This window comes from Callorhinus ursinus, unplaced genomic scaffold (genome assembly GCF_003265705.2).
Source record: "Callorhinus ursinus isolate GAN/ISIS: 27379988/994484 unplaced genomic scaffold, GSC_fseal_2.0 scaffold47, whole genome shotgun sequence".
NCBI lineage: Eukaryota > Metazoa > Chordata > Mammalia > Carnivora > Otariidae > Callorhinus > Callorhinus ursinus.
Window position 1 is genome coordinate 7,486,889 of NW_027397109.1, and position 21,267 is coordinate 7,508,155.

A 21,267-nucleotide genomic window follows, 5' to 3' on the forward strand; every position below is an offset into this window, starting at 1 on the left:
GAACTCGGGGCTTCGCTCCTCAGTGCGCCCCCAGAGAAAAGCAGTCAATCACTCCCGTGTCTCCGGTCTCTGGCCACACTCCGTGCTCACCCGGCCTGTGACCGAGCGTTTCTATGTCTGGCACCCGACCCCGTGTGGAATCTCCAAACCCAGCCGATCCCTGCGGTGCGCTCCCGCGCCTCTCCTCCCGGGGGAGGGAGGGGAGTCTCCCTGGATCTGCTGCTTGTTGGGGCCCTGCTGGAGGAGCAGTGGCCCGACTGTGTCGCCCATCGCAGTTTATGGCAACCCCGAGCTGAGAGCTCGCGCCTCGGCTCCGTCTCTGCAGCTGGCTTCCCCGCTCCGATACTTGGGAGCTCTGCCGCACTCAGGCACCCCCGGTCTTTCTGTGACCCCGAGGGTCCTGAGTCCACACTGTCCCGTGAGGGTTCCACACCCCGCTTAGCCACTGGAGCGACGTCCCTCCGCGCAGCCGACTTCTAAAAGTTCCGATTTTGTGCTCCGCGGCTCTAGCACTTGCCAGAAGCGGCGGACGGAGGCCCCTCCCCCGCCGTCTATCCTCCCGAATATCGCCTCAGATTCACTTCTCCGCACGTCCTACCTTCCAGTAAGTGGTCGCTTCTCTGTTCAGAGAGTTGTTGCTACTCTCTTCTTCGGTCTCCTGTTGAGTTCATAGGTGTTCAGAATGGTTTGATCCCCATTCAGCTGAATTCCTGAGACCAGACGAAATCCAGGTCTCCTACTCCTCTGCCATTTTGCTCCGCCCCCCCATTAATTCTTTTAAAGAACCAACTTTTAGTTTCATTGATCTGATCTACTGTGTTTCTGGTTTCTAATTCATTGATTTCTGCTTTAATTTTAATTATTTCTCTTCTAATGCGTGGCTTAGGCATCGTTTGCTTTTTCTTTAGTTCTTTAAGGTATAGAGTTATTTGGTGAATTCGGGATTTTTCTATTTTTTTAAGTGAGGCTTGGATGGCTATGTATTTCCCCCTTAGGACCGCCTTTGCAGTATCCCATAGGTTTTGGACCAATGTGTTTTCCTTCTCATTGATTTCCATGAATTGTTTAAGTTCTTCTTTGATTTCCTGGTTGACCCAAACATTCTTGAGCAGAGTGGTCTTTAGCTTCCAAGTGTTTGAATTTCTGCCAATTTTTTTCTTGTGATTGAGTTCCAGTTTTAAAGCATTGTGGTCTGAGAATATGCAGGGAATAATCTCAATCTTTTGAGACCTGATTTGTGACCCAGTATGTGGTCTGTTCTGGAGAAAGTTCCATGTGTGCTTGAGAAGAATGTGTATTCTGTTGTTTTAGGGTGGAATGTTCGGTAAATATCTATGAGGTCCATCTGGGCCAATGTATCAGTCAGAGCTCTTGTTTTCTTGTTGATTTCTGCTTAGATGATCTGTGCATTGCTGAGAGTGGAGTATTGAGGTCTCCAATTAACGTATTATTATCAATATGACTCTTTATTTTGGTTAACAGTTTGCTTATGTAGATGGCTGCTCCCATGTTGGGGGCATAGATATTTACAATTGTTAGATCTTCTTGTTGGATAGACCCTTTAAGAATGATATAGTGTCCTTCTGTGTCTCTAATTACAGACTTCAGTTTAAAATCTAATTTGTCCGATAAAAGAATTGCTACCTCAGCTTTCTTTTGAGGTCTGCTGGCATGGAAGATGGATCTCCGTCCCTTCATTTTCAGTCTGGATGTATCTTTAGGTTCAAAATGAGTCTCTTGTAGACAGCATTTGGATGGGTCCTGTCTTTTTATCCCATCTGCAGCCCTGTGCCGTTTTATGGGAGCATTTAGGCCATTCACGTTGAGAGTGATTATTGAAAGATATGAATTAATTGTCATCATGTGGCTTGTGAAGACGTTGTTTTTATAGATTGTCCCTGTACATTTCTGTTGTGTATCACTCTTGGGGTCTTTCTCCTTTTATAGAACCCCCCTTAATATTTCTTGCAGGGACGGCTTAGTGGTCACATATTCTTTCAGTTTCTGCCAGTCGTGGAAGCTCTGCATCTCACCATCCATTCTAAATGAAAGCCTTGCCGGATAAAGTATTCTTGGCTGCATGTTCTCATTTAGTACCCTGAATATGTCTTGCCAGGCCTTTCTGGCTTGCCAGGTCTCTCTGGATAGGTCTGACGTTATTCTGATGTTCCTCCTTCTGTACGTAAGGAATCTCTTCCCCCAACTGCCCTTAAGATGGTTTCCTTGGTTCTAAGATTTGCAAGTTTTACTATTACATGCCGGGGTGTTGGCCTGTTTTCCTTGATCTTGGGAGGGGGCTTCTCTGCCTCTAGGATGCAAATGTTTGTTTCATTCCCCAGATTGGGGAAGTTCTCAGCTACGATTTGTTCAAATACATCTTCTTGTCCTCCCTCTCTCTCCACTCTCTCCGGGATTCCAATTATTCTGACATTGGAATGCTTCATGGTGTCACTTATTTCTCTGATTCTGTTTTCATGATTTCTCAGTTGTTTTTCCCTGGCCTCCGCTTTTCCCTTTTTATCTATTATATTGTCTTTCAGGTTGCTTATTTGTTCTTTTGCCTCACTTACCCTAGCTGTTAGATTATCTAGATTGGGTTGGATCTCATTGATAGCATTCTTAAGTTCTGCCAATTCAGCTTTCATTTCTGCTCTTAGAGACTCTATGTTGCCATTAATTGATTTCTCCATTCTAGCCATTGTCTTCACAATTGCTAACCTGACTTCCATCTCCGACATCTTGGTTATATCTGCATCCATTTGTAAATCTGTGGCATAAGTCATAATCTCTGAGTCTTTTCTATTTTGGGGGCTCCTCCTCTTAGTCATTCTGTTGATGGGTGTTTGAGGGAATGTATAGAGTCCAAATTATTGACCAGAACCCAAGCAAGATGCACCTGTTTTCTTGGGACCTTAGGGTTGCTGGCCTCTTGTTCTCCCAGCCTGTCTTCTGAGGGAGGGGCCTGCCGCGCTGTTACTCAGGCAACCCTGTTTGGGCGGAGTTGCCCTGCCCCCCTGTGGCGGGGCATGGGCTCAGCGGGAATCAGTTTTGGGGGGCTTTTGTTCTCTGGCGGCTTTCCCCATGTCTTTCCGAGAGTCAGAGCAGAAGAGAGAGCAGAAGAGACCGTTTCCAACCCTCTGCCTCAGAGCTGAAAGACCACAGTCTGTTCTTCGGTGAGCTCTCCGGGCCACACCATCTCCGTTTCTGTCTGTGCTGCTATAAACTGCAGCGGCCTGGGTTGTGTGCCCTTCCGCAGCGCTCCCAGTGCTGCCTCCAGGTCGTGGGACGTCTTCTGCCCTTTGTGCTTCTTAAACCGGCAGCTGCTCCCAGTTCATGCGGCCGCTCCCAGTTCATGCGCGTAACTCCACTGCTCTGGGTTGCCCTAAAGTCCTTTCCCTGCCACTACAGGTCTTCCCCAGCGCACGAGGCTGTCGCTCACCGGCAGTGTAGGATCCCCACAGCCAGGCTCCCTCCTGCTGCCGTTTATCCTCCAATATCTGCCCTGCCCTGCCCATGAAATCAGGGCTCCCTGCTTCGTACCTTGAAACCAACCACCTGTGATATTCTGTTTGTAGAGATCCAGATCTTTTACATCTCAGGCTGGTTTCGTGGGTGCTCAGAGTGGTCTGGTAGATATCCAGCTCAATTCCGGGGACCAGTTGAAATAGGGCCCCCTACTCCTCTGCCATCTTTCCTTCCTCCTCTAAAGTATGTGTTCTGAACAACTTAAGGTAGGCTAGGCTAAGCTATGGTGTTTGGTAAATTAGGTGTATTAAATGCATTTTTGACTTACCGATATTTTCACCTTCCTCTGGATGTATTGGGATGTAATCCCATCGTAAATTGGAGATCATCTCTATTAATTTGCTTAACAACTTAATTTCTTCCCCACTGCTTCCTGTGCCCTCTAGAACTTTGGACTATATAGATTCATTTCCTTATATGAAAAACATTTATCGATTCTGGATTAAAGTTCTTAAATTCTCTCAGTTATTACTTGTTGCTAAAATTGGTGTATGTACTTTGGGAAGTTCTCCACTGTCTTAGTTATATGTTCCCTTTTCTCTTTCTAATTAACTGCTTCCAACCTGCCATGAGGCTCTAACCAAATCATTATCAAGCTTATTAGATGGTGTTAAAGGCCTCATCAGCCAGAAGAGGGCTGCTTTCTGAGTATATTGAATGAAGGCATGGGATTTGAAATGCTCATTTTGACTGTTGGACTGCTCGGCTTGATCCTGAGTAATCATAGGGAAAGGTCAAGATAAAATATTTATATATTCTAATTTCTTTGTAAAATTAACATCTAAAAATTTGTTCCATTTGTCATTCATTGTCAGGATCCCAGAACCTCAGAAACCTCAAATGAAGCCACCTGAAGATATTGTTCGGTCTAATCATTACGATCCCGAGGAGGATGAAGAATATTATCGAAAACAACTGTCATACTTTGACCGAAGAAGTTTTGATAACAAGCCTTCTACACACATTCCTGCTGGCCATCTCTCAGAGCCTGCCAAGCCCGTTCATTCTCAGAATCAACCAAACTTTTCTAGTTATTCTTCGAAGTAAGTTATTTCACCAGGACTTACCTTTCAAAAATAAGAGACATAAAGGTTCAGTTGCATAAGGTAGAGTTAATCACATAAAATTCAGTATATTTGGAAGGAATGCAGTTAAGTCCATAATACATGATTTCTGTCAGCTGCAGTCATTCAGCAGTGTGCATGGTTTTAGCTCTAGGATGTGTGTGTGTGTTTTGTCCTTAAACTCTGATAGCAGATAACACAAAACTTTTGCCTTATGAAAGATATTAAAATCAAAGTGTTTTCAGGTAAGGGAGTTAACTGTGAAGACCCTGAGTTTTAGGTGAATCATAAGTCTCCCCACTGCACAACACACTTAATAAACTGGTTCTTTTCCTTCTTTTCAGTTTTTGCTTTTTAAATATGAAAACAGCATGGCAGGGGGCAACAATATTTGAAAGAGGACAACAGAGTTTTGTGGGGGGTTTTTTGGTCTTTTTTTTTCAAGGTGACAAAGAGCTTATCTTTTTTTATTGTTGGAGCTTGAGGGGACTTTAAGGATTTCTGGTCCAGTTTTATGCATGAGGAAACCGAGGTCCAGTGAGGTGGCATGACAGGGGTAGAGCTTAAGACGTAGCACCCAAGTTTCTTGACTCCTAGTCATCTTTTCCCGTTCTGTGCTTCTCCTTTTTGTTGACTTGTCTGTTGGGGATCTTGTTGATTTGTCTGTCTTTCTTGGGGTTTTTGTTGGTATACAGACCCACTAAGAGTGGGATATATAAATTCACATTGGCACAGGTGTGTTCATACTTCAGCAAAACAAACCCACAAGAATGAGAAACAGATGTGGATTTATTACAAGGAGTTGGTTTACACCATTGTGGGACCTTGCTGTAAGTTGTAAGTTAACAGGACAGGAAGAGAAGAGGCAGAGCTGTTTGGGAATCTCTGAGTTCAGGGAAGGCCTAAGTTCTCTTTACAAGGGTCCATCCAGATCTCCATTTTGATTATGTGAACTCAACTGATTCTAGGCATTACATCTGTAAATCCCTGTCACAGCAGGGATTTGAGCAAAAGGTGGGGCTATAGTTCGGCCTGCCCAAGTTGACACATCAAAAAGCCATCACAAATCATTCTTGTGTCTAAGTTCCAAAGCACCCAGGTATTTAGTGAATTAGATGCTTGGGATTATCTGGACTTAACTATCATTTGTTATTTACTATTGAGTGGAAAATAGAATATTCTTTAAAACCTCTAATATTAAAAACCTAATTTTAATTACCACTCTATTCTTAGACATCATTTGAGGTGAAGTTTTAAAAACCTTTTTTCCACTGTCATCCATTTACACCTTTGTCTAGAGAAGAAAGCCGTTTGTGAGAACTACAAATGCAAACCAGAGTGCTGCAGTGGGTGTTGTTAAATGCAAACAGTGTCCAGTGTCGTGAACCTCCCCTAACGCAGCACTAGAGAGGTGCCCGGTACATCTGGAGAGAGTGTCCAGACTCAGACAGTGAGCTGTAGTGAGCTCACTTTTACTTGTCATTTAACACATTGATTCTTCTTCTTCTTCTTCTTCTTTTTTTTTTTTTTTTTTAAGATTTTGAGACAGCACGAGTATGGGGGAGGGGCAGAGGCAGAGGGAGAAGCCGACTCCCCACTGAGCAAGGAGCCCAATAGAGGCAGTGCATCATCCCAAGGACCCTGAGATGATGACCCGAGCTGAAGGCAGACACTCAACCGACTGAGCCACCCAGGCGCTCCACATTCATTCTTGTTAGCAGCAGGTCCAAGGATATAGTGTAAAGAGAGAGATTTTATTATTTTATTTTATTTTTAAAATTTTATTTATGTACTTGGTAAATAGATTACAGCCTTAAGAAAATACATTTAGGTCTAAAGAGTAAAAAGTCTTTTCAGAGAATCAACTGACAAAGCATTTTTGGTTTTGCATTAATTGGGTTTTCTACAAAGATTTAGTGACATATTTCTTTTTTTTTTTAAGATTTTTTATTTATTTATTAGAGAGAGAGAGAATGGTAGAGAGCATGAGAGGGAAGGAGGTCAGAGGGAGAGGCAGACTCCCTGCTGAGCAGGGAGCCCGATGTGGGACTCGATCCTGGGACTCCAGGATCATGACCTGAGCTGAAGGCAGTCGCTTAACCAACTGAGCCACCCAGGCACCCTAGTGACATATTTCTGATGTATAATTTTCCGACAGGGTCTAGAACGCTGCCTAGTATTTGGTGGGTGGGGACTCAGCAGCACAGGGCACAGTGTACTAGGTGCATCAGTTGCCCCCCTGTCCATTAATGCAGCTTTGGGAGGAACGAGTCTTAGCTGGTCTGAGGTTCCTCAACCATATATTGCCTTTGACAGAAATAGATAACATCTGTCTTTGTGAATACGCCTAGGACTCTTGAGTGTTTGGTTTCACTGTTTCCTATTGTGAGTGTTATGGGAGTTGCAGAGTGTGACTTGAGATGGACACTAGTATACATTTCCTCCTTTTGTGGCATAAAGTGAAAACTCTTCATAGTTGTGCTGTATTTCCCCATGTGGGTATCTGGTGGGTAGAGCATTGGGAAGGGGAATGAGGAATAAGATAGGATGACAGAGAGGAAGTGTTTCTGTGTCTCCCCCTTCTAGTGCTGTTGTACTCCTGTGCCCAATTAAGACAGCTTTAACAACTGGAAAATAATTTAAAATATATGAACCTCTTTGTCCTGTATTTCAAAACCATTTACTGTTTTTTGGTCACCAGTAGACTGCCTGCAGGCCTTTATTTTCTAAAGTAAAATATAGAAATAACAAAGTTGTCTTCTTCCAGATAACATGTGCTTACGTTCCACTTAAAAGCACGCCTCAGAAATGGTGGGAGTTAGAGAGGGGAGAAGTCTGCTAGCATAGGACACACATCCTGGAAAGCAAGTGCATATCACCTGTCTTACAGTTCTGGAGAGCCCGGTTGGAACTGGGGAGGTTTGGAAATAGTGGCTTAGCTGTTCATCTTCACAGCCTGCCAGGAGTTTCCAGGATTCCACCACAGGGCTGAAAGAGCAGTCTCCCTCTGGGTCTGTGTACCTTTCCCCGCCCAGAGACTCAGTGAACTTCTTCAGGGATTTTGCTGCCACTAGAATCTTTCTCTCTCAAGAGTCCACTTACTGTGAGACTTCCAGGTCTCAAAACAAATGTTAGCAGTTTTCAACTTTTTAAGAACTAAGGAAGATTGATGTTAGGTGATTTCTCTGTGCGTGTATGTGACGTTCAGTGAGAGAAGCTGTGAGATTCAAGCATGGCGGCTTTACAAATAGGCTCCACCCATCCCAGGACTTAGCCCTAGGACCGGTGATGGATAAGGTCTTGCTAGGAAGGAGCACAGGTTCATCAGTCATGTTTCAGAGGCAGTCCTGTTTCCACTCGCCCGCTCCTCATTACCCTGCTGGGGACCCGCACAGCCAGTGGGTTGGAGTGCTTCTTCCTGTTTTCGCTTAGAGGATTTCTTTTGCCTGGCCCTCTTCTTTTAATAGAGCATTTCATTCTTATTCAGAGCCTGTTGATTATTCCTGGTATCCCTCCTTTATTTAGATCATTTCTTTACTCACCACTGGCAAGTGAAGCCAGAGGGCAGAGGTGGAAGAGGAAGAAAGCTCAGGCACCTTGCTACTCACTAGCTGCACAGTTAAAATATGTGGAGGGCGGGCAGGCGGGCAGGCAGGACCTAACTACGTTACTGTATTTTAATTGATGGGTGATTTTCCTAGCTTAAATGAAAGTTAGTGATATATTTTTTTTATAGATCAAATTCTTCTGAAATGATGTGTATTTTTTTGGTTGCTATTTTAAAATGACATTTGAATTCCATTTGCTGCAAATGTACTTAGTTAGATTGACCATTTCCTTTCGTTTTTCTATTGCGCTTGCTTTGCCGTCACCTAGATTTCTTGGCTCTTACGCTAGCTATGACTACTTGAAAAGGAGCGTCAAGTGGTAAGACTGGCATTAATGTGAGGCTGTTACATAAGGTGTCCCTCACTGCGTCACTGGCATTATGTGCACTTTCAGATTGTAAAGTCTTCAAATGCTTCGCGTAAGAGCCCGAAAGCAACGTAACAGCGTCATTTTAAAGCTTATCACAAGACTAGACTTCGTCGATGAAATTTTCTGTGAAAGTACGTTCCAAATGTCTGTTTTGTTTGTGCACATAAAGCCAGTGCAGCTTTGGCTCTCTGCAAAGGTTTAGATGGCAGTGTTGTAATTATGGGTCTCTTTTAAAGATTTCTTTTGTTTGAATTTGATGTGTTACATATTAACAATTGGCGATCTGAAAAAACAAGCATAGGTGGCACAATTTGACTTAAATGAGCCTTGTAAAATCAAGCAATGTCTGCTACTCCAGCAGTTGTTAAACAAAAAAAATGGATCCAGTAAATTAAGGGCAGTTGCCAAGTGAGAGATGTCCAGAGTTTTTAGTGTCGCTGGAACACAACCACACTAATTTCATTTACATATTATGGCTGCTTTGGGGCAGAGTTTGTATAGTTGTGCAAAAGCCTATATGGCCCCAGAAGCCAACAACATTTATTGTCCAGCCCTTTACAATAAAAAAATTTGCCAATCTCTGGTCTATAAAACCATTTTTTGTGGTGCTTTGAGCGTGACAGAAGTCAAGGCTTTTTGTACCTCAGATACCAAATCAGAAATGAATCTAAGAAAGATTTGGGTCAGTAAATATTTTTGAAAATATTTGGAAGGCTTTCTCAAACCTCTCAACCATTACTGGTTTTTTTAAGCAAAACAATTAATATTACAAGTATACCCAAAATTTCATCTGCCTTTCGGTTGCCATCTTCTGGATGTTCTACTAATACTCTTTGAGTATCTGTGCTGTCTTACATTTCTTGTGCTGATAAATGGTCGAATTTGTTTGTATATTTGGGTAGAGTTAACCATTTATACTCCTGAGAATAAATTGTGAAATTTCTAGTTTGTTTTTTTTTTTTAAACTCAGGGATACTTAGAGGAATGAGAACTTGTTTTGTCAATGTAAATCCATTTTCATATGTTGGCCTTGTCTTCGTTTTTTCACAGGGGAAAGTCTCCTGAAGCTGATGGCATGGATAGATCATTTGGTGAGAAGCGCTATGAGCCGGTCCAGGCCACTCCCCCTCCTCCCCCATTGCCCTCCCAGTATGCCCAGCCTGCTCAGCCCAGTACCAGCTCCTCTCTTGCCCTCCACACGCATGCCAAGGGGGCACATGGTGAAGGTAGGAAGTTTGAAAGTTGTCATTACTGCTGTAATAGAGTAATACTTACAAAACTGAATTCTTGCAGTTTGTAAGCAAAAGGGTTTTTCATTAAAATATATATACTTGAAACCTTTAGCCTGGGAACAACGAAAACTAAGGGTTTTCGTAAGTAAAGTACATCTCCTATTTTTATGACTATGACCATCGTATCAGATAAGCCTTTTAGCTAAATAGATTTTAATCTCCTTTACTAGCACAGCTCAATCTCTGGAAGTAGTATTTGTTAGCCAGTATGTCTAAATCTAAATATTTGGCAGTTTGTAAAAATCAGTTATGTTCCTTCTCCACACATGGGTATAGGAGAGCTGTAAAGTTCCATGGAACATGTGTCCCTCAACACCTTGCAGTTAGGTACTGTGGCAAAATCCCAACAAGGGGACCAGCAGTTCCCATTGATTCATCTTAACAGCTGTACCCCTGTGGTTTTGCCCGCGCTGTCTCCTTCACAGGTCTCTGCGCAATAACTCTTACCCCATGCCCCCTTACCCACGTCGTCTCTCCCTGGGCCACTGGTGTGGCTCTTCTCCCTCATTCCTGCTTGCTCCGTCTTTCCCTTTCCCTCCGACACGTACAGCTCACTAGTCCATTGTTCAGAGCGCCTTGCTTTGTTCCTGTTGCCCCTCAAACCGTCTGTGTCTGTTTGCTTTCCCTCAGACTCGCCGAAAGGGGGATTGCTGCTTTCACCTCCCAGTGCCCCTTATTTGGCCCTTTCAAAAAAAGGGTTGTCTATTTTACCCTAAGAATATACCATGATTTATCCATTTTCCTGTTGCCTTTTTGCTTCTACAGATGTTTCTCAGTTATTTTTGTAGGAATCAAATTCTGGGCCAAGTCTTCAACCAGATGAGCTGTAGAGTCGTACTGGTAGATTGACATTTCCCCATGTTAGGATTTTCTTTCCACATTCTCACGTCTGCTGATAAAGTGTTAATTCTTTCCAATTCTTAAACCCCTTTTCTTTCTTTTTCTTGCCTTTTTATGCTGGCAAGGACCTCAAATAAAATGTTGAGTAGAAGTGATGATAGCAGACATCTTTGCTTCCCCATCTTTTAGGGAGAAAGGATTTAATATTTCACCCTTCCATGTTAGCTATTGTTTTTTTGTGGCTTCTCATAGCTACCCTTTATTATGTTTTGAATGTTCCCTTCTATTCCTTTCTAGTTTGCTGAAAGCATCTGGTCACATGCCTTAAGATGATCATAACCTTTTTATTTGTTCTGTTAATGAAGTAAAATATGTTGCTGTGTTCACAAGGAATTTGGGTTTATTATTATTATTTTTTAATAATGTCCTTGTCTGGTTTTGCTGTCATTGTTGTGCTAATTTCATAAAAGAGTGCCGAGGACATGTTTCCTCTTTCTCTTTTTTGTCTGAAAGACTTTGTGTAGCGTTGATGTTCTTTTTCTCCTGAATGAGTTGCTAGAGTTCAGTTGATACTACTTTATACTGCCACCAGCCATACCTGGAAATTCCTCTTCCACATCTTTGCCAACACTTGGTGTTACCAAACTGAAGTGTTGCCAATCTAGTGGGTGTGAGATGGTATTTGGGGTTTGTTTTGGGTTTGCATTTTCCTCGTAGTGAGGTTGAGTGTCTTATATGGTAACCGAGCATTCCGGCCTTCACTTGCGTTGTTGCCTCTGCAGGACTTTGCCCATCTTCTCTTTGGTAGACTCTTCTTGTGGGTGTATAGGAGTTCTTTAAAGGTTTTAGATCCTAATTCCATATAATGATACAGGTTGTAAATAGCTTCTCTCATTCTGTGGCTTTCCTTTTGACTTTAGATGAGTTTTGTAGTGCTGATTTTTTTTTAACATAGCTGTATTGTCATTCTTTTTTATTTTTTTTAAGATTTTTTAATTTTATTTATTCATGAGAGACAGAGAGAGAGGCAGAGGAAGAGGGAGAAGCAGGCTCCCCACAGAGCAGGGAGTTTGATGCGGGCGGGATTCGATCCCAGGACCCTGGGATCATGACCTGAGCCAAAGGCAGACGCCTAACCGACTGAGCCACCCAGGTGTCCCTGTGTTGTCATTCTGTTTCTTATTTGTTACGGATGTTGGAGAGGGGATACTCAGACACCAGTCTCTGGAGGCCTGGACTCTTAGAAGCATGACCTTGACCCCAAGGCAGCAGAATACACTAAAGCACCATATGTGTCCATCCGCCTCCTGGTCCCTCAGTGTCACAGACAGCCACCAGGGCTCTAACCCTGACCTTGGCCGTGACTCCAGCACCGGGACAAGTTAAGATGGGAGAGACACCAGAGAGGGGCTATTAAAGTTTTTTAAGGAAGTTTTAAAAATGTTTATATGTGTTTATTTTTTCAGGTAGTTCGATGTCGCTGGATTTTCAGAATTCTTTAGTGTCCAAACCAGACCCACCTCCATCTCAGAATAAGCCAGCGACTTTCAGACCACCGAACCGAGAAGACACTGTTCAATCTACTTTCTATCCCCAGAAAAGTTTCCCAGATAAAGCTCCAGTTAATGGAGCTGAACAGACTCAGAAAACGGCCACTCCGGCGTATAATCGATTCACACCAAAACCATACACAAGTTCTGCCCGGCCGTTTGAGCGCAAGTTCGAAAGTCCTAAATTCAACCACAATCTGTTGCCAAGTGAAACGGCACAGAAACCTGACTTGTCTTCAAAAGCCCCCGCTTCTCCCCAAACTCTTGCGAAAGCACACGGTGCAGCACAGCCTCCTGAGTTTGACAGCGGGGTTGAAACTTTCTCCCTCCACGCAGATAAACCTAAATATCAGATGAACAACATCAGCACAGTACCTAAAGCTGTTCCTGTGAGGTAAGAGTTTTGCCTTTTTCTTGGTCTTGCGGTTTGTCTCATGTGAGTGTGGCGTAGTTTCTGTGACTTGGGACTTAAAGTGAACATTTTAACTTCGACTTTAAACCTAACAGTGTTGTCCAAAATGTTGTTGCGATGAATGTCGTTACGTGAAACATCCTACAAGAGGTACAAGATAATGTTAATAAAGTAATAAAGTTAACGACCACATATGGTCCGTAGGCATTGTCATTATCCGCGTTTTACTAAGAACTGCGGTTGAGTGACGTCGTGGTTTGCGCAGAGTCACACAGCTAGGGTGAGGGGGGCCTACATTCAGCAGCCCTTGGTCGTCTGACCCCAGAGCCCATACTCTTAACCAACCATAGCTTTCCATAACCTCTAACCTTGGGCTGCTGAGGTACGCTTGGAGAATTTCTCAAAAACATAAGCATCTGTGTTCTTATCCACTCTTTGTTCAACAGTAATAAAAATGTAACAACCTCAAAATGGTTGTTCTTTTTATAGTTTTAATGAGTAAGATGTCTGAGCAAACGAGAGAAAGCGAGCCTACCTGGATCCATATTCCATATACTCCTTTCCCTCTTGTCCTTACGTGGTGACTGACTAGACCCATTCTGGCCACACGGAAGCTCACCTCAGCCTCAGCCTCCCAAATCCACTTACATTGTCAAGCCACCACCCGCTGAAACCGAAGCACCAGCAGCAGAACCCGGGGCCAGGAGGACCACCTGCGGTCTGCTTCCCAAGAGCAAGAATGCTCATGGAAATGTGCTGCCTTCCCCTCTTTGTGAACCTTTCCAGTAGTGGGGGATGGGAAGCCTGTCCTTCCTCACACACATCAGCATTGTCCGTGGTGCTCTGGTCGTGCGGGAATGAAGCTGCAGCCTCCCTTCATACACTTAACTGTGTCATTCCATCTTTCTGCTCACCTTTAGGTTGTGACTCAAAATTTTACTTCAAGAAGTCTTGATAGCCTACATTTTTGAAGCAGTCATTGAAACCACATCCCCTCGGCCTTGGGTATTCTTTGTGTACTAAGTGAATATTTTTTTTTTTTTTTTCCATGGGTGCTTGAGGTGTACCCACAGCAAAGTATTACCTCATGGCACTGTGGAAGCCTTTGACAGCAAGGACTGATACTCAGGGAGTACTGCTCAAAATCCCAGGGAGGTGGAGAACCTAACTAGTACTTCTCAGGTCTCATGTGCCATCAGCTGTAACATGCACCATTGTCTTAGTATCACTAAGAAGAAGAGAAAGTGCTGCCAGTTAAACCATGACTGCCAATCTTAAAACTCAAATTTCATGGATGTTAAAATGTGTTTCTTAAAACTAATGAACTATAGCAGTTGGGTGAGCAAGGTGATCAGACTTTGTGCATTCTGGTTGCAAAAATTAGTAAGGAAGGGAAATTGATTTCTCCAGGAAGAATATGACTTATTATTCCTGTGAGTAAAATGTGTCACTGAAAACTTACCTTCTTGATATATGGAGAAATAAAATGAAATGAAACCACCTGTTGGAATCATAGTGGCAACTCCTTTGCATTGTGGGGGGTTTACTCATTAGTTGTTTCTGAACTCTCAGCCCTTCAGCTGTGGAAGAAGATGAAGATGAGGATGGTCATACTGTGGTGGCCACGGCCCGAGGCGTGTTTAACAGCAATGGCGGGGTGTTGAGCTCCATAGAAACTGGCGTTAGTATAATTATCCCACAAGGAGCCATTCCTGAGGGAATTGAGCAGGAAATCTATTTCAAGGTCTGCCGAGACAACAGCATCCTTCCGCCTTTAGATAAGGAGAAAGGTAAGCGTGTTTGTTTCTCTGTGTAGTTTTAATAACTAGAGTTGCCCTCTGTGCTCTTGAAAGCTTGTAGTGCTCAGTTGAGAGGATAATCGGGACACCCTTTCTACTTTGCCAGCCCCAGCATGTGCCTCCCATCAGGGAAGGCCCCTCAAATGAGCACTGTGGAGGGGGGTGCTCTGGAGTGGCATCATGGGTGTGCAGGGGGTGGGTGATAGAGGTGAGCACGCTAGACTTCCCACACGGTGGGCTTTACTTTTCAGTGCGAAAGTGACAGTGATGACAGGTGACCAGGCCTTTGGACATTCCTCCACCTGTCTGCTGGGTGGTCTTAGCTGACCTCACCAAATCTGTCTTTGAGCCATTCACCCCTTGCATCTCTGGAGATGGGTCTAGGTAACACCCACTCAGAAAGGCTTTGCTCCGTGCCTGTCACCTGATTGTAGAACAGAGGCGTCTTGGGGCAGGTGCTCATCCCCCATCGCTGGCACTGGTCAGGGCTCAACACGGTAAATAACGTATCCCTATCAGGTATTACCATGTGTGTTTCTGAACTTCTCAAGGAATCTAGGAAAGCTGTTATTTTTCATAATCTTTTTTAAGATTTTATTTATTTGACAGAGAGCACACACAAGTGGGGGGAAGCGACAGGCAGAGGGAGAGGGAGAAGCAGACTCCCCGCGGAGTAGGGAGCCCAATGCGGGGCTTGATCCCAGGACCCCGGGATCATTAAGCCATGACGCTTAACCGACTGAGCCACCCAGGCACCCTATAAGTAACTTTTATAAAATGTACATTTGGTGAATATATCTTACAAAAACCCCATGATCTAATGCAGTTGCCACCAGCTACCTGTGGTGGGCTACGTTTGTGTGTGTGTGTTTTTGTTTTTGTTTTTACATCCTTGATTAAAAATTTCATTGAAAGCAGAGGATACAGAATAAAACAGTATTTTACCAAAATTTAAAAAGAAGTGATAGACATAAGCAGTTTTGAAATGCAGTCCTACTGGGCTAACATTATCTTTTGTTGTGACAATAAGGAAATTACAGATTATTTTAAAAATCATAAAAATGACTATAACATTACTAAAATGGGGCAAAGTGTCTATGTTAAATGCATATTCTCTACTTTGTCATAAAATTGATTCCCAGATTAATTTTTCTGCAAGAAGTTTTCATGTAATTTTTTTTTCCAGTTTTTCACTTTTTTTTTTAAAGATTTTATTTAAATTCAAGTTAGTTAACATATAGTGTGGCATTAGTTTCAGGAGTAGAATTTAGTGACTCATCACTTACATAGAACACCCAGTGCTCATTGCAGCCCACGTGCCCCCCCTTAACTAAGCCCATCACCCATCTAGCCTAATTCCCCTCCGTCTCAACCCTCAGTTTGTTCTATAATTAGAATCTCTTACTGTTTGCCTCCCTCTCTGTTTTTATCTTATTTTATTTTTCCTTCCCTTCCCCTATGTTCATCTGTTTTGTTTCTTAAATTACCTGTGGCTATTTTGAGTTGAAATGTGTACAAGTGTAAAAATACACACTGAATGCAGAGATTTACTGTCTTGATTACATGTTGAAATAATAATGTTTTGGATATACTGGGTTACATAAATACTAAAGTTTATTTCACCTGTTTTTTATTTCAAAGTGTCTACTAGAAAATTCTAAATTACACCTGTGTCCTCTATTTTTCTTGGTCACTGCGGCTGTAGAGAATTAACTGCATTTGGTTTTAAAGCACATCATTAGAAGGGGGCATGAGGAGAACTGTGGTTTAGAAGGTGGCCATCTAACCTCTCACCCCTACCCCCTCCCTGACTGTAGGTGAGACACTGCTGAGCCCCTTAGTGATGTGTGGGCCCCATGGCCTCAAGTTCCTGAAGCCTGTGGAGCTGCGCTTACCACACTGTGCGTCCATGACTCCTGACGGTTGGTCTTTTGCTCTAAAATCATCCGACTCCTCGTCGGGTATGCTGTCTTCACTCTGTCCTTTGGGGGCTTTGGGTACTGTCATTGATTAATCCCTGGGCTGTTGGAGCTACCCATGCTGTTTGTGAGCACATCTCTACCTCTGTTCCTGTGGCCTTGTGTAGTCATCACCATGGTTTTAAAATTTCCTTGTGGTGCATGCATAAATGAATGTGGAAAGGTACAGAAGTTTCTGCCTTTTAAACATTGATGATTTGGCCAAAGGTTGACTGTTTCTTGATGTTCAAGAAAATTATTTGTTCTGTCAAAATTATTAAGATGCAGTGGGAGAACTATTACTGCCCTACATATACAGGCATTTTCATCTTCTTATTAAAATGATTTGGTTCCTTTATACAATAATTTCTGTTTTTCGTTACCATTCTTTAATTTCTCAACCTACAAAGTATATACACCAGAGACGCTTGAAAGACAAAAAGTACCTTCCACTGTGATCATACTTGGCCATGGTTTCTCAGTGTAAAACTCTAAATTTAATCTTCTATTATACACACTACTTTTAAATAGCTTTTTGCTTTTAAGATCATAGCTTCAAAGCTTCCATTGCATTTTCACATTTCTCACTTCCTTGGGTGACTACATCAGTTACCAGTTGATGAAACATTCTGTATTTTTGGTATAGATCGCTTTAATTGAACCTCATACAGAAAAATAAGAATTTAAAGTTTTGTTTCTGAATTTTTAGTAAACCAGGTGAGGATTATACACTAATATGAAATAGAACTTTAGGGTATAAAGATTACAGGAACATACTCTATTACTACCCAAGATTAAAAATTATATATAAATATGTATTTCCTGATATCTACAAGTATACCATTTTCTGGAGAAAGCTAATAAATTAATTCTAACACACTAGATAGTGGAGCTATTTCCTCAGGGACTCCACTAGTGGAGACACATTTTATTAGCGTAGTTTGAATTAATATTAATGAAGCTGCATTTTAAACATATATTCTGAAAGTCAGGTTGTAGCATGAGCTCTGATTATTTTCTGAACCAAATTAGGGTGAGAAGCTTTAAAATAACTGTTGTAGTTACTTGTTTTATAGTGATTTTTTCCCAGCTACTATATGAAGCATAAATGATTTCTCCATTTGTTATTCCATATTTTATACCACAGAACGTAAAGTTATTTTGTTAGATTGAAACAACTTTTTCCTTTGTTAAATTTGAGTACATTCACCTAGAGCAGAAATGTACTTCTGTATAATCCTGTAAGGCTTTAGAGTGCTTTGTTACTATAAACTTCTGTTCAGAAAGTCAAAGGTAGATTTTGATGACAACTGACCCAATTCTAACAAAAGTTAGTATATTGGAAAGAAACTTTGAGCCTAAAGTTACGATTTTTACTTTACTTCTAAAAAGCTGTCATAGCTCTACTTCGTTGCTTAAACAAGCTGTTGCACCTGCAGTGCAGCATAAGCCCATATGTATTTGTGAAGTGATTTCGCTTCTGTTTAATCACTCTATTGTAAAACTGCTGAGCCCATCGTAACTCAGAGACCGTTTAGGTGATGTACAGCTCACCGCAGGCAGGGTCTCTCAACCTTAGCACTGTTGACATTATGGCCAGATGAGAATGCTCTGTTGTAGGAGCTGTCCTGTGCGTTGTGGGGTGTTTAGCAGCATCCCTGGCCTCTACTCACTAGATAGGAGTTGTGACGGGCAAAAACATCCCAGACATTGTCCCACAGGGGTACAGAAGGAAGGCAGAAGTCAGCAGCTTTGACCATCACTTATCTTGGACGCCATAGAGACAGTCATCCCAGCCTTCTTCACACTTGGTATCCATTGCCTGGGGCTTCTTAGCTCTAGCCGCAGATCTCAAATCACCCAAGAGCTTTTTAAATTCAGATACCCAAGCCCCAATTCAGTCAGTGAGTTTTCAGAACTACATGAGTGATTTTGTTGTACAGCTAAGATCAGGGCTGAGAAGCTCTCGGTCCAGACTTAAACTGATTTTTTTTTTTTTTTTTTTTTTTTTGTAAAGGGGAAGGAAGGGTCTTTAGGAACCGGATTCTGCAGAAGTTTCAGGCATTCATATGTTGGTCTGTAATTGAGTATGAGAAATATGTTCTCCTACTCCGTTCAAATGGATGATCATATCATTTTTGTCCCAACTTTTAAAAGTGCTGTGAATAATTATGTGGACCCGGGCACTGGAACTACCTCAGGCATATATGGTCGCCCCAGCTTCTATTCATTGTTTGAAAAGGCATGAACTTGAAAACACAATAAAAGAGAAATCTGAAACAGCTTTGAATCCTTAGATTCCAGTGGGTCCTCATTGAAATACAGCACCTAGAGTTTTGATACAAGTGCTATGCTGAAGAGATAGGAGAGAATTGTATCTGAGTATATGTCCTCATGTTAACCCGTGGTTGCAAAGATCATGGCTAACGGTTTCACCAACTGCAAATGACAGGCACTTCTTTTTCTCTCCTAGGTGATCCTAAAACCTGGCAAAACAAGTGTCTTCCTGGAGATCCAAATTACCTTGTTGGAGCAAACTGTGTTTCTGTCCTGATTGACCACTTTTAATTCTTAAAATATAGGAACTTGATTAAATAATGTGAAGCTGGGTTAAACTTACTAAATCTAAATGGAAGCACTCTATCAAGTATTACACTTTTCTTAGAATTGATACTGCAGTTTTTTAGTATTAAGCATTTTGTTTGAACAGATGAAGATTAGTGAGCATGCCCCTGCACCGTGGTTCAAAAACATGCTGCAGACTGCGTGTTTTGTGATGGAAAAACTAGCGGCATTGGCTGGAGGGTCAGAGATGGTTTGCTTTGTAATGATTTTTGTACTTTTTTATGGTCACTGCTTCACATATTGATTTCCGTTAAAATACCAGCCAGTAAGTGGGGTGCATTTGAGTTCTATTCTTTCCAAAGTACACTGTTTCAAACTTTATTATGGCCCTGGCCTGGCATACACATTTTATTTTATTATGCATGAGGTAATACACATTTAAAAAAATGTACCTGGACCATATAAATCAGTGTAGTGGATTTAACAGAAATGTACAGCAAGGGGAATTTATAGCTTTTTTGGGGGTGGGTGGGTAGGGAGTCAAGTGAAGACAATTCCTTACTGTATATGAAAACACATTTTTTTAGGGAAGGACACCAAAGCATGTGAGACTGGTTCTGTGGCCTCTTTGGATCTATAAATTGACCATATCACCACAGACATACTAACCAGCAGGAATGCCTTACCCTCATGGTTTTAATTCTTAGATCATTCTCTCCATATATTACTAAGTTTTTATGGCTTTTGTGCGCATCTAGATACTGTATCATGAAAAAGATTGAGTAAATTGTGGATTTGGTGGTTTCAGAAATGTATAATCACCCAGAAGAAAATAATGGTGTGATTTGGGGATTTTTTTTTTCGCCCTCAGAGGGGCAGTGGTGGTTTTCTGTTCTTTTGGCTATGCATTTGAAAATTTTGACGTTTTAAGGATGCTTGTACATAATGCGTGCATACCACTTTTGTTCTTGGTTTGTAAATTAACTTTTATAAACTTTACCTTTTTTATACATAAACAAAACCAAGTTTCTTAAGGCTACCTTTGTATTTCTCTCCTGTACCTCTTGAGCCTTGAACTTTGACCTCTGCAGCAATAAAGCAGCATTTCTATGACACATACAAGGTCATTTTTTTTTAAGAAAAAGAATGCACAGAGTTGTTACATTTTTAAGTGCTGCATTTAAAAGATACAGTTACTCAGAATTCTCTAGTTTGATTAAATTCTTGCAAAGTACCCTGACTGTAATTTGTGATACCATGCTGTGCCCGAAAGTGTATTTTTTTACTAATAGAACAATTTATTATGGCACATCAGCACGATTTCTGTTTAAATAATACACCACTACATTCTGTTAATCAATCATTAGGTGTGACTGGATTTCTTTTGCAGTTATTAAAAAATCTCAAATTTCTAAATCTGCAGAATAAAACTTTTTAAAATAAAGTGCTGGTTTGGTCTGTTTGCCCACTATTTGCAGTTCTGTGCAGCTTTATAATCCTGTTTAAAATCCCCCACACTGGCGCTCATCACCTAGTCACCTGCCACCTCCGGCTGGTGGGGCGTCCACGGTGGGATGGCCGAGCAGCGCCGGTCACGGGAAACCTTGAGAGACGGACCGGGCAAGAGGAGGAGGCTGGCTGTAGAATTCTCGGCGGTGTTCCCACAGCGTCTGTAAATACGCATATACTTAGGTGTGCATTTGTGTTCCTTAGGACCAAGTTGTATATAGTTTTGTATCCTGCTTTTTTCCAAAAACATAACATGGGCATTTTCTTGTGTTGTTACATTTGGGTGTAGAAAATGATTTTTAATGGCTTATACGTATTGCATCGTGATTGCCATATTTAACCACCACCATAATGACATTTAGGTTGTTGCTAGAAAGTGAGCATCTATGTAGATTTAGTCTATTTGCTTCATCTATTTTGTCATGGTTACAATGTGTGTACAGTAAAAGTATCCGTCTTAGTGTATAGTTCTCCAGATTTGGACAGACATACATAGTTTTATAACCATTACTATTAATACATCAGTCTCATCATCCCCCAAAAGTCCGTTGTACCCCTCCCCCATCCCTCCAGCCCTGAGCAGACAGTGATCTCTTTTCTGTCCCTGTAGTTTCTTCTTGAGGATCCCCTGTGAGTGGGATCCCGCAGTATGCAGCCTTGAGTGTGCCCCCTTTCACTCAGCAGAAAGCATTCGAGATTCATTTACAAGGTTGCAAGTATTAGTTCCTTCTTACTGCAGAGCAGTGTTCCACCTACCCACCGTGCACGCACGCCT

General features: G+C 42.1%; 1 protein-coding gene across 8 annotated transcripts in view; it reads left to right on the forward strand.

The window, feature by feature from the left end:
• TJP1 (tight junction protein 1) overlaps positions 1–20,427 on the forward strand; it is a 263,988-nt gene extending 243,561 nt beyond the window's left edge. For 4 of the 8 annotated variants that reach the window (XM_073882512.1, XM_073882516.1, XM_073882518.1 and 1 more), the window contains 6 exons: positions 4,341–4,568; positions 9,618–9,793; positions 12,166–12,643; positions 14,234–14,451; positions 16,278–16,421; positions 18,892–20,427. In XM_073882512.1, coding sequence (XP_073738613.1) covers positions 4,341–4,568; positions 9,618–9,793; positions 12,166–12,643; positions 14,234–14,451; positions 16,278–16,421; positions 18,892–18,986 — 1,339 coding nt within the window. In that variant the 3' untranslated portion in view covers positions 18,987–20,427. The remainder of the gene's footprint in view (positions 1–4,340; positions 4,569–9,617; positions 9,794–12,165; positions 12,644–14,233; positions 14,452–16,277; positions 16,422–18,891) is intronic. The other 4 variants (XM_073882514.1, XM_073882517.1, XM_073882513.1 and 1 more) reach the window with 3 other exon arrangements.
• The last annotated feature ends 840 nt before the right edge of the window (positions 20,428–21,267 follow it).